We start from the raw sequence: 12,908 nt of genomic DNA on the forward strand, positions 1-12,908 counted from the left end.
CACAGTGCTCCCACTCTGTGACCGAGGCATCCTGGACAGGGGGGCCACTGCCCAGAGGTGCCCACCCCTCTCCATCACTCACCCTTCCTGGAGCTTCCTATCCTGTGAGGACTGTTTGCACAGAGCCCCCAGCCTTTGTTTTGATTTAGCTCCAGGGACCTGCACCAATTGGGAAATTGAAGGAGGGCAGTTAGGGCAGGTTTCAAATACTCTTTTGTTTTTTTTCGAGACAGTCTTGCTCTGTCCCTAGGCTGGAGTGCAGTGGCAAAACCTTAGCTCACTGTATCACTGTAGCCTCAACCTTCTGGGCGCAAGTGATCTCCTGCCTCAGCCCCCCGAGTAGCTAGGACTACAGGCATGCACCACCGTGCCCAGCTAATGTTTTTTGTATTTTATTTTTTGTAGAGTTGGCGTCTCACTATGTTGCCCAGGCTGATCTCCAGCTCCTGGGCTTAAGCAATCCTTTCACCTTGGCCTCCCAAAGTGCTGGGATTACAGGTGAGAACCACCATGCCTGATGCCTCAGACACTTTAGTTGGCCTGGGGAGATGAGAATACGCACTGCTTTATTTGATGCAAGGGATGAATGCCCATTTCTAGAAAACCCATTCTGTGGTGATGATACAAAGTCTCCAAGAACACAAACACCATTGTCCAGAGTACCCAGGCCAAGGGCCTGCCCTTTTCTTCTGCATAATCTGATGTCTTGTGTTGTTAGGCATTCCAAGTAAAGGCTTGGAAGCTTTCAAAATTAATAAGCACTGCCAACATGGTGAAACCCCATCTCTAGTAAAAATACAAAAATTAGGCCGGGTGTGGTGGCTCATGCCTGTAATCCCAGCACTTTGGGAGGCTGAGGTGGGCAGATCACCTGAGGTCAGGAGTTTGAGACCAGCCTGATCAACATGGAGACACCCCGTCTCTACTAAAAATACAAAATTAGTGGTGGCGTGTGCCTGTAATCTCACCTACTCGGGAGGCTGAGGCAGGAGAATCGCTTGAACCTAGGAAGCGGAGGTTGCGGTGAGTCGAGATCGTGCCATTGCACTCCAGCCTGGGTAACAAGAGTGAAACTCCGTCTCAAGAAACAAAAAAAATACAAAAATTAGCTGGGCATGGTGGTATATGCCTGTAGTCCCAGCTACTCGGGAGACTGAGGCAGGAGAATCTTTTGAACCTGGGAGGCAGAGGTTGCAGTGAGCTGAGGTTGCACCACTGCACTCCAGCCTGGGCGACACAGCGAGACTGTCTTGAAAAAAACAAAATCAAAATTAATAAGCATTAGTTCTCTCTGGCTACAAGGAAGGATTAATATGGAGGAAATACATGGCCATGCATGACAGGGACATGTTCTGAGAAACATATTGTTAGGGGATATCAGTGGTGTGTCAATATCCATAGAGTACACGCACACAAACCTAGACAATATAGCCTACTACATGCCTAGGCTATTGCTATATACTATGTGCTCTAGGCTACAAACCAGTACAGCATGTTACTATACTAAATATCTTAGACAACTGTAACACAGTGGTATTTGTGTATCTAAATTTACCCAAACATAGAAAAGGTATAGTGGGCTGGGCCTGGTGGCACACGCCTTTAATCTCAGCACTTTGGGAGGCCAAGGCAGGCAGATCACTTGAGGTCAGGAGTTCACCAGCCTGGCCACCATGGCAAAACCCCATCACTATAAAACATACAAAAATTAGCCAGACATGGTGGCACACGCCTGTAATCCCAACTACTTGGGAGGCAGAGGCATGAGAATTGTTTGAACCCAGGAGGTGGAGGTTGTAGTGAAGCAAGATGGTGCCACTGCACTCCAGCCTGGTTGACAGAGCAAGACTCTGTCAAAGAAAAGAAAAGGTACAATAAAAACAGTATCATAATTTTCTGGGACCACTGTTACAGCACATGACACGTATATTCCTCTGCCCCATTCCCTCCTCAAACCCCCAGCAACTTGATCTTGGTATAAAAAGTAGCCAAGAGGCTGGGAGCGGTGGCTCATACCTGTAATCCCAGCACTTTGGGAGGCCAAGGCGGGTGGATCACCTGAGGTCAGGAGTTTGAGACCAGTCTGGCCAACATGGTGAAACCCTGTCTCTACTAAAAATATAAAAATTACCCAGGCGTGGTGGTGGGTACCTATAATTCCAGCTACTCGGGACGCTGAGGCAGGAGAATTGCTTGAACCCAGGAGACAGAGGTTGCAGTAAGCCGATACGGTGCCACTGCACTCCAGCCTGGTCGATAGAGTGAGACTCCATCTCAGAAAAATACATAAATAAATTAAAAAAAAAAAAAGTGGCTAGGAAAAGCTCAGATACAAGTTGGTGTGGACAAGTTAGGGCTAACCTAACCTTTGAAAAGCAGTACAGCCTGACCCCAAAGGCCTAGTGTATTTTGAAACAAATTTATAATTGTTTCGGAAAAACATTCTGGGCCAGCTGCAGTGGCTCATACTTGAGATCCCAGAACTCTGGGAGTCCAGAGCAGGAGGATCACTGGAGGCCAGGAGTTCAAGACCAGCCTGGGCAACACAGTGAGATCCCATCTCTACAAAAAATAAAAAAGAACGTTCTGCTGCCAGAGCAGCGCCCCAGTTGCTCAGAAAGTGAAGAGGAAAGGAGGCATTCTTTTATTAATCCAGGGTGGTTTTCCGGCCAGTAAGACACTGCCTTGCATTTGCTCACAAAGGACTGTGGGTTTTGTGAGACAAACCACAGACAACAAAAGTACTTTGGACCTTACGAAGCCCTGTGCAAATGTCAGATGTCTTACGGAAGTGTAGGGTAAATTCTGTTCCAGCAACCTACAGTGAATGAGGACACTGGTGACTTTTGACCATATTTATTTTCTTTAGCAATAAATTGTGTAATTCTAATCTACACAACGGAATCAACAGAAGTATAAATGGCGTATTAGAAGGTTAAAAAAACTCTATATTTTTTCTCTTAGCTTTTTAAAACAAGATTAACACTGTATGGTTGGGTTTGTAACATAGATAATAAGGGTAATAATAACAAAGGGGATGAGGGACAAGTTAAAAATAATTAAAGGAATTAATGTTATACTAGAAAATAGCTACTTTCTGCAAAATAAGGCAGTAAAGAAGGAACAAAAAGATGCGACAGGTGGGTGAAGTGGCTCATGCTTTTACATAATCCTAACGCTTTGAGAGGCCGAGGTAGGAGGATCGCTTGAGCCCAGGAGTTCAAGACCAGCCTAGGCAACATGGAGAGACCTTGTCTCTACAAAAAACTAAAAAAAAAAAAAAAAAAAAAAAAGGCTGGGCGTAGCGGCACACATCTGTGTTGCCTACTACTTGGGAGTCTGAGGGGGGTGGATCGCTTGAGCTGGGGTTGTCAAGCCTGCAGTGAGCTATGATTGCGCCACTGCACTCCAGCCTAGGTGACACCAGACCCTGTATCAAAAAACAACCAAAAAAAAAGGAGATACAGAAAACAAGTAGGAAAATGGTTGGTATACATGAACTCCCAACATGTTGGGCCTGGGTGGTTGACACATTAAATGGCCAACCGAGCAAGACAGCCATTGATTGCCCCATTCTACACCCACAGAAGCAGAACCAGACAGGAAGTGATGAGATTTGCACCTGGGTCACATAGCTGACCTGTGGCAGCGGTGGCGTCTCAACTACTGGCTGTTTGCTGTGCCTTTTGTTTGTGGCATAACACCATATTGTCTTAATGCCCTCGAAAGTTTGTCTAGTTTGTAGTTATTGACATTGGAGGACAAGTCTTTTTTTTTTTTTTTTTTTTTGAGACAGAGTCTCTCTCTCTCTCTCTTGCCCAGGCGGGAGTGCAATGGCGCGATCTCCGCTCACTGCCAACCTCCGCCTCCCGGGTTCGAGCAATTCTCTGCCTCAGCAGCTGGGATTACAGGCGCCCGCCACCACGCCCGGCTAATAGTTTTGTATTTTCAGCAGAGACGAGGTTTCACCATGTTGGCCAGGCTGGTCTCGAACTCCTGGTCCCATATAATCTGCCCGCCTTGGCTTCCCAAAGTGCTGCGATTACAGGCTCGAGCCACTGCGCTCGGCCGTGTTTTTTTTTTTTTTTTCCTTCAGTTAAGTGGGGATAAAAAATGGCACCTACGTGCTTCGGGGCCTGTAGTGAGAATGGACACGATTGCTGCTGTCGTTACGGCTCCTAAAACCCAGCGCGGCGAGACGAGACTACAGTGGTGTCAAAGTTCCAAATGTCCCCCGCGGGCCTGATCCCAAAGCCGCAGTTTCTCCACGTCCCGCGACGGCGCCTGCGCAGACGGGTCGCGGCCGGTGAGACGAAGGCGGGGCTGCGGGCGGGGCAGGCTTCCGCGCATTTACGTAGTGTGTAGGGCGTGGCCCGTTGGGGGCGGGGATTTGGGCAGTGTCGGCGCCCGCGCGGACTCCGTGAGCGGTGGGAGGAGCCGTGTGCTCTGGGGTGTGAGCTGGGGCGGACCCTGAGGCGGCGGCGAAGCTGACGTGGAGTGTCCGGGTTAGCGGGCGCGGCGAGCTGCGGGATTGGGGAGCGACGGGCCGGGCCGGGCCTTCGGGCCCGAGGCGGCGGCATAAAGCCGGCGACGGGGAGCATGTAATGTCGGAATGCGGAGGCCGCGGCGGCGGCGGCAGCAGCAGCAGCGAGGACGCCGAGGACGAGGGAGGGGGTGGCGGCGGCCCCGCGGGCTCCGACTGCCTCAGCCCGAGCCCGGCCCCGGCCACAGCGTCCTCGGCGGGGCGACTCCGTCGCGGGCTGCGTGGCGCCTCCCTCATGGCGCGCCAGCGGCCCGAGCTGCTCTGCGGGGCCGTGGCGCTCGGCTGCGCGCTGCTCCTCGCCCTCAAGTTCACCTGCAGGTGAGGCGGCCCGGACCCCGGGGCCCCGGTGCGGCGCTCCCCCTGCTCTGCCGCCTGGACCCTGCAGGGTCGGGTCGCAGCGGCCTCCGCCGGGGAAGTCGGGCCTGACGTTGCCCAGGACTGCTGGCCCCTCCTGGAGCCTGCAGCCACGGCCTCCCACCTTCCCCTTGCCCCGGCCCGCCCGCGGACATTATAGCCAGGCTTCCGGGTGCAGCCCCGCGCCCCGTCGTCCCGCTTTAGTGCCGAGGGAGGAGGGTCGGGGTGCTCCTCACCTGTGGGAGTCTCTAGGGGTGGACCTGTCACTTCGGCCCAGGCTGTAGGACCCTCATTTCTCACCGATTTTATTCCCCTTAAGCTTCCGGTGTAAGAGATCCACAACCGTCTGAGAGTTCCAGACCGCTTTTAGAATTCCCGCTCTCATTGATCTAACGATCATTATTATTTTGAGACGGAGTCACGCTCTGTCGCCCAGGCAGGAGTGCAGTGGTGCGATCTCGGCTCACTGCAACCTCCGCCTCCCGGGTTCAAGGGGTTCTCCTGCCTCAGCCTCCCGAGTAGCTCGGATCACAGGCTCGCGCCACGATGCCTGGCTAATTTTTGTGTTTTTAGTAGAGACAGGGTTTCACCATGTTGGCCAGGCTGGTCTCGAACTCCTAACGTCACGTGATCCACCCGCCTTGGCCTCCCAAAATGCTGAGATTTACAGCCTAGAGCCCCGGCACCCGGCCTGATCTAACGATTATTTATCTGCACCTACTATGTGCCGGACACTTGTCCAGGCGAACTCTTTGCTCCCTTGAGTGGGTGGGACAGTGAGCAAGTAAACATAATATAATTTTTTAAAGCTTCAGTGCTATGCAGGGCATAGAAACGATGGCGGTGAGGAAAGACTTCCTAAGGAAGTGACATTTGAAGCTTATACAAAAAGGAGAAGGGACCAGCGCTGGGAAGATCTGGGGGGAGCGTGTCCAAGGTAGAGCGAACAGCAAATGTGGAGGTTCTGAGGCTGGACAAGCTTGGTGTTTCCCTGGAATTGATAAAAAGACCTGACAGTAGGCTGGGGTGTAGGGAGTAGGTAAATGAAAGCTCATGTGTGTGTTTTCAGGAATGTACACACATACAAAATTGACTTTGTATTTCAGGTGTACTTCTGGTCTCCCAAATCAACGGTGGGTCTTTTGGGATCCCAATTTGTGAGATCTGTATTGCTGCTATGATCATAATCTGTGATTTCACGTTGGAACATTTTTTAGTTTATTTAGCACGATATGCGGCTGGTTGTCAAAGAGGTGTCAAAAGATTGGGGATTTTAGTGGAAAGATAAATTATAGTAACTCTCAGCATTTTCCATGGGCCAGGTACTGTACTGTCAGCAGGGTTTCTCAGTCTTGGCACTGTTGATATTTTGGGTCAGATAGTTCTGTGTTGTGGGGGCTGCCCTGTGCACTGTAGGATGTTTAGCAGCATCCCTGGCCTCTACCCACTAGATACCAGTAGCACACCCCACAAGATGTAACAACCCCCAATGGCTTCAGACATTGTTAGATGTCCCCTGGGAGCAGAACTGCCTGCTTGGGAACCACTGTTTCCATGAATGCATTTATTCATTTAATACATAATTGAGAGCCTAGTATGGGTGTCATTTAAATCTCACAGAACCCATTAAAGTTCGAATATACTGTTATCTTTCCCAATGCACAGATGAAGGAGTCCAGCCTTGGTGATGTTTCAGAACCTGCCCCAAATCACACCCACATGTTAAGTGACTGAGCTGGAATTTGAATCATTTATTGTCAGGACCTAGATTCTTAACCTTGTACTTTATTATTGTCTCCCACAAGGACAATGTACAAAGTATTTTAGAAGGTAGAGTGTTGCGAGGTGATATTTAGGTTCAAATTAGGAAGAGAGGTTCCCCACTCCAGGGGTGTGGAGTTTATTTACATCGGTTTGTTAAAGTATGGAAATAATGGTTAATGTTTGTTCTGAGACAGCATGACTTAATTGATACGGAAGTCCTTTGAGATTCAGAAGGAAGAGAGTAAATCCATTTACTAGAGTAGGCAAAATGAAATCCTTTCTTGCTTCAGACAAGGAGCGTGAACCAGTAAATGGCTGCTGCTTCATCTTTCTGTGTCACTGGCAAATTTGACCATCTTTGAATAGACTCAGATTAATTTTTTTAGGGTCATCTTTGAATGATGTGATGATACTATTTATTGATGTACAACTGGCTAACATTTCTACCTCCCTTTTCCTCTTTCACTTTTAAGATCTTTCCTTTAATAAGGCTTAAGGGAGAATAGGATTTTTTTAAATCTCAGCTCACCGCAACCTCCACCTCCTGGGATCAAGTGATTCTCCTGCCTCAGCCTCCCGAGTAGCTGGGATTACAGGTGCGCACCACCACACCCAGCTAATTTTTGTATTTTTAGTAGAGATGAGGTTTCACCATGTTGACCAGGCTAGTCTCGAACTCCTGACCTCAGGTGATCCTCCTACCTCAGCCTGCCAAAGTGCTGGGATTACAGGCGTGAGCCACCGCTCCTGGCCTAGGAATTTTTTTTTTTTTTTAATTTTTACGAACAGCTCCAGGCTTGAAATAAATGACTGCTCTCTTCAATGTCTGTGGCTCGGCTGAGTTCAAACCAGATAATATGGAAAAGGTTGATTTGAGGTTGAGCCACAGTGAATAATTGTGCATTTCTGGGCATCTAATCTTTACTTACCTCTGTCTCTTCATCCTGCTCACCTTTCTTTTACCTTGATTTAGAGGCAAAAAAAAATTGTGTGTAGATACGTATATACGTATACATGTATTTATTTTGCTTTATTCCATTTTGTAATTTCAAACCTGCCTCAAATGGTCTTTGCAAGGAAGTGATGTAAGGTATGAATTTCGTATGAAAATTGGGGTTTCAACAGGCTTTTTTTTTTTTTATGTTGCCCAGGCTGGAGTGCAGTGGCTATTCATAGGTGCAGTTATGGCATGCTACAGCCTCAGACTGCGGGGCTCAAGTAATTCTCCTGCCTCAGCCTCCAGAGTATAGTAGTAGCTGAGACTATAGGCACATGCCACTGGCTCAGCAACAACAGGCCGCCTTATTTGCAACCAACTCTTGAGTTTTTTGTACACGAGACATAACCCTCATCGCTGCAGGAAATCTTTGCTCTAGGTATAGTTTCTCTAAAACATGAAGCAGATTGATGAGTTAAATAGAAACTCACCAGTGTTTCTGATGGAATTGAGGCCAGTGTTTCTTCTCCCTGGCTAATATTTGATTTTTGATTGGCCTTGTACTTTCTCTGGCCCATTTGGGAATGCTTCTGAATATGCAGAGCAAAATTACTGAGTTGCTCTTTATCCTTTCTTCTGCTGTCAGACCTACATTTTTCCTCAGATTGCGTTATCTGATGCTTACATCGTGTTTTTTTTTGTTTTTTTGTTTTTTTTTCTTTTGAGATGGAGTTTTGCTCTTGTTTCCCAGTCTGGAGTGCAATGGAGTGATCTTGGCTTACGGCAACCTCTGCCTCCCGTGTTTAAGCGATTCTTCTGCCTCGGCCTCCCAAGTGGCTGGGATTACAGGTGTGCACCACCATGCCCGGCTAATTTTGTATTTTTAGTAGAAATGGGGTTTCACTGTGTTGGTCAGGCTGGTCTCAAACTCCTGACCTCATGTGATCCACCCGCCTCAGCCTCCCAAAGTGCTGGGATTACAGGCCTGAGCCACCACGCTTGGCCATATGCAGTTTGAATGGTAGAAAAATAATTTCTCCAAAGAGTAGAATTTTGGATCTCTTGAAAACATGTCCCTTTTTTTTTTTTTTTTTCCTGTAGTGCTTTCCTCACCTCTTACATGGCTATCTTCTTGTCATTCAGGTCTCAGAGCTTAAATTATAGCACCTCCCAAACCACCACGCCATCAGAGTAGCTGCCGTGTCCTTCTGTATATTACTTTGTTAAATTTTTCACATAGCAGCGAGCATGTTGTATATTTTTATTTTTTACACATTTGATGTTTTTCTTGTCTTCCTCCCCTAGAAAGTGATCTCCTCGACAACACACAGTGCTAGCTGCTGCAGCCTCAGTGCTCATTCCCAAAGCATAGTCACAGCTGCTCAGTAAAGAATTTTTGAATAATTGTGTAAGTGATTGAGTTTTTCGGGTTATGAAGGCATTCTGCGTAGACTGAAAGCTCTCTGATTGAAAGTTAAAATATTTGAGTGAATAAATAGGTGACTTGCTCCGTTGAAGACTTCTGCCTGTTCTGGAATTTCATATAAATGCAGTCATAGTGCATGTACTCTTTAGCACCTTTTTCACTCAGCATAATCATTTTGAGACTCATCCCAGTTATAATATATATGAGTAGGTTTTGTTTTTCGTTTTTATTGTGGAGTAACAATTAAGTAAACTGGGGTAAGAATATACCCCAGTTTATCATTTTACCTCATGAGTCATGCCAGCTTTCTTATGCTTACTGTTTACATAGTTTTTCTTTTCTTATCCTTATGCCTTTATCCTACCTACATCTTTATATTTAAACTATATCTCGTTTAGATAGTGCATAATTGGGTCTTGCTTTATCCTGTCTGGCAGTCTGTTCCTCCCAATTAGGTTGCTTCCTTTTTTTTTTTTTTTTTTTTTTTTGAGAGGCGTAGTCTTGCTCTGTTGCCCAGGCTGAGTGCAGTGGTGTGATCTCAGTTTACTGCAACGTACACGATTCTCCTGCCTCAGCCTTCCAAGTAGCTGGAACTACAGGCCCCAGCCACCACGCCCAGCTAATTTTTTGTATTTTTTTAGTAGAGACCGGGCTTCACCGTGTTACCTAGGATAGTCTCCATCTTCTGACCTCGTGATCTGCCCAGCTTGGCTTCCCAAAGTGCTGTGATTACAGGCGTGAGCCACTGCACCTGGCCCCTCCTTTTATATGTAACGTAATTGTTGATGTAGTTGGGTTTAAGTGTACCTTTGTGCTCCTCGTTTTCCATTTGTACCATCTGGCTTCTTTTCTTGTTCCTTCCTTTCTTTTTTTTTTTAGATGGAGTTTTGCTCTTGTCACGTAGGCTGGAGTGCAATGGTGCAATCTCGGCTCTCTGCAACCTCTGCCTCCTGGGTTCAAGCGATTACGGGCACCTATCACCACATCCAGCTACTTTTTTATTTTGAGTAGAGATGGGGTTTCACCATGGCCAGGCTGGTCTTGAACTCCTGACCTCAGGAGATCTGCCTGCCTCAGCCTCCCAAAGTGCTGGGATTACAGGTGTGAGTCAACCGCGCCTGGCCTCCTTTACTTTCTTTGGGGTTAATCTAATCGTTTTTTAGGTTTCCATGTTTATATTCTCTATTTATCTCGTTTAGATAGTGCATAATTGGGTCTCCATTGTTTCTTAGCAAACCTGCTATAATCGTTTTATGGTATGTGAGTGCAGCTACATGGACAGCTCAGGGTGTTTACTAGGGCCCTTCTACTTGGTGGAATGCAGCCTGGGCCTAGACCTTTAGGTCTTGATGAGGAAAGTTACTTCTGACCTCTTGTTTGTCCAGTGTTATTTTCTTTTTCCTCCTGATCTCTTTCTTGTGGGAAACTCAAGTGTTCAAAAAGCCCATTTTCCAGTTAAATAGGCTGTTGCTTTGTTACTCATCTTCATTAGTCTTAGGATTATGATATATATCTGGAGGAATGTATATTATTGTTTAATTGTTACTGTTAGCTGAATGTCCTGGATAAGTACAAGCCAACTCCAGCTAATAAGCTTAATGTTTTCTCAAAGTTGAGTTGACTGTGAGCATCTCCCATGGAAATCATTAGTAGTAGTGTACATGCTCCCTCACCGTAATTCTGAGCTCGCATGCTGGTGGTTCTAAACCCTTGGAGATAAGTGGCTTCTTTGGAGAGCCAGGCTGCAGAAAAAGGAGGATGAAGTCTTTGAGGTATGGGGGGCAGGCATATGGATTATTCAAAGACATCCTCCTCTGCTCTCCACTGCCCTTCCAGCCTATACCTAGGGGACAGAATCTCAGAGAATTGTTTCCAACATATTATTCATGTCTTGCATTTGCTTAGCCAGATGTTGCCTTTCTAGGGCAGTGATTTTGGGACTCCATTTTCTTATTCAAAAGAGGATTTTTCTTTTAAGCTTCGTTCTGTTTCCACAGAGCTATTTTTAGAAGGAGATAAACTAAGCAATCTTTTCTGTGTTTGCTCTTTTTTAGTCGAGCAAAAGATGTGATAATACCAGCAAAGCCACCTGTCAGCTTTTTCTCCCCGAGGTCTCCAGTGCTTGACCTCTTCCAGGGACAGCTGGACTATGCAGAGTACATTCGCCGGGACTCAGAGGTGGTACTGCTGTTCTTCTATGCCCCTTGGTGTGGACAGTCCATCGCTGCCAGGGCAGAAATTCAGCAAGCAGCAAGTCGGCTTTCAGACCAGGTAATGCTCACATTCAGCTTAAGAATCAAATGACTTTCAGTCCTGTATGTAGGGCAGGATGTCCCCATAGAGACACCTTGCCCAATGGGCAGACTTTGCCAAGGTGAACTCTGAGAGTCCTTTCTAAGTTACAGAGCCTTCTGTAAAGCAAAAGAAAGGATTTCCAAATGTGGTGACTGTAGTCCGAGGCAAGTGTGGGAGCAGATTCTGAATCTCATAACACAGGCCAGTGCTCATCCTGGGGTGCCATACTGTTTGGTTTAAGCATTAAAAAAGGTAGAGGGACTAAAAATCCTAGTTCTTGCATATCCATTTGATACTTGCTAGTTAGGTTTATTTATTTATTTATATTATATTTTATTATTTTTTTTTTGAGACGGAGTGTCGCTCTGTCACTGGAGTGCAGTGGCGCGATCTCAGCTCACTGCAAGCTCCGCCTCCCAAGTTCACACCATTCTTCCGACTGAGCCTCCTGAGTAGCTGGGACTACAGGCACCCGCCACCACACCCAGCTAATTTTTTGTATTTTTAGTAGAGACGGGGTTTCACTGTGTTAGCCAGGAGGTCTCCATCTCCTGACCTTGTGATCCACCCACGTTGGCCTCCCAGAGTGCTGGGATTACAGGCTTAAGCTACCATGCTCAGCCGCTAGTTAGGTATTTCAGGTAAGAAAATTTATGTATGATATGACTACATTGTAACAAGGCCGACCTTTTTAATATTTGGACCAGAACTATATTCAACAGATAAGGAATGCCACCTTTGGGCTAGGTAAGAAAGATATATAGGCAAATAAGTCACCTGTTATGGCAGTGGTTTTCAGCCCAGTGGACCCCAGTTGCACTTTAGAAAATAAGTATTTTTTGATGTCCCCTTTTCTTCCTGAAAAGGAATTCATAGATGATAAATTTTTCCTATACATGTAATTTCAAAATAATCTAATGCACTGACTGGAACATAAAGTTGGGGGGGAAAAAGTAATTTGTAACTAAATTGTATATATTTTAGTATATAAGTGCACAGTCAGAACGGGTCCATATACCTTTATGTAGAACCGCTGTGAGTGGGATAGTTACAAATGTAGACTGATAAAGGTGATATGTTGGTGACTTACCTGCCATAGGGACAGTGCTCTTAGTAGTTGATTATCCTAAATGGTGAACAATCTTGGTAAAATCCTGAACCACACAAAGCCCTTTCTGCTCTCAGTTTACATAGAAGTTGCTTTCCTGAAAAATCCAGTGAACACAAAAAGCATGCTTTAGATTCACATGTAAAATGGAGCTAGGTTCTGGGCTTGGATAATAACAGTTTTTCCCCAACATCAGTGTTTGGCAGGCATTTTGAACTCCTTTGAAGTGCTATGGATGATTCTTCTGTGTGCAAAGCAGGTTTGAGTGTAGCAGGACATCTACCAATGGCCCTGCCCTACATATGTACTGTAGCTTCCCCCAGTCATTGCAGCAAGCAAAAAGCGTCCCACAGATTTCTGAGACTCTCCTGCTCAGAACCACTGATCTGAAGTAACGTGTGTAGGCAGCCGAGTTCCAGAAGTTCATTTGGAACTCTCAGTTGGTTTTTCTTAGAAACTGTGGAGCCTTCCAAATTTAGAG

The 12,908-nt window shown here is 46.5% G+C and overlaps 1 protein-coding gene across 11 annotated transcripts in view; it reads left to right on the forward strand.

Moving 5' to 3' along the window:
- The first annotated feature begins 4,468 nt into the window (after positions 1–4,468).
- Positions 4,469–12,908, forward strand: part of TXNDC11 (thioredoxin domain containing 11) — a 65,985-nt gene continuing 57,545 nt past the window's right edge. For 4 of the 11 annotated variants that reach the window (XM_031658464.1, XM_031658455.1, XM_021931764.2 and 1 more), the window contains exons 1-2: positions 4,469–4,861; positions 11,079–11,295. In XM_031658464.1, coding sequence (XP_031514324.1) covers positions 4,605–4,861; positions 11,079–11,295 — 474 coding nt within the window. In that variant the 5' untranslated portion in view covers positions 4,469–4,604. Of the gene's footprint in view, positions 4,862–8,903; positions 9,007–11,078; positions 11,296–12,908 lie in introns of all 11 variants that reach the window. The other 7 variants (XM_031658462.1, XM_031658461.1, XM_031658463.1 and 4 more) reach the window with 4 other exon arrangements.

The sequence above is a fragment of the Papio anubis genome, chromosome 18 (genome assembly GCF_008728515.1).
Source record: "Papio anubis isolate 15944 chromosome 18, Panubis1.0, whole genome shotgun sequence".
Taxonomy (NCBI): domain Eukaryota; kingdom Metazoa; phylum Chordata; class Mammalia; order Primates; family Cercopithecidae; genus Papio; species Papio anubis.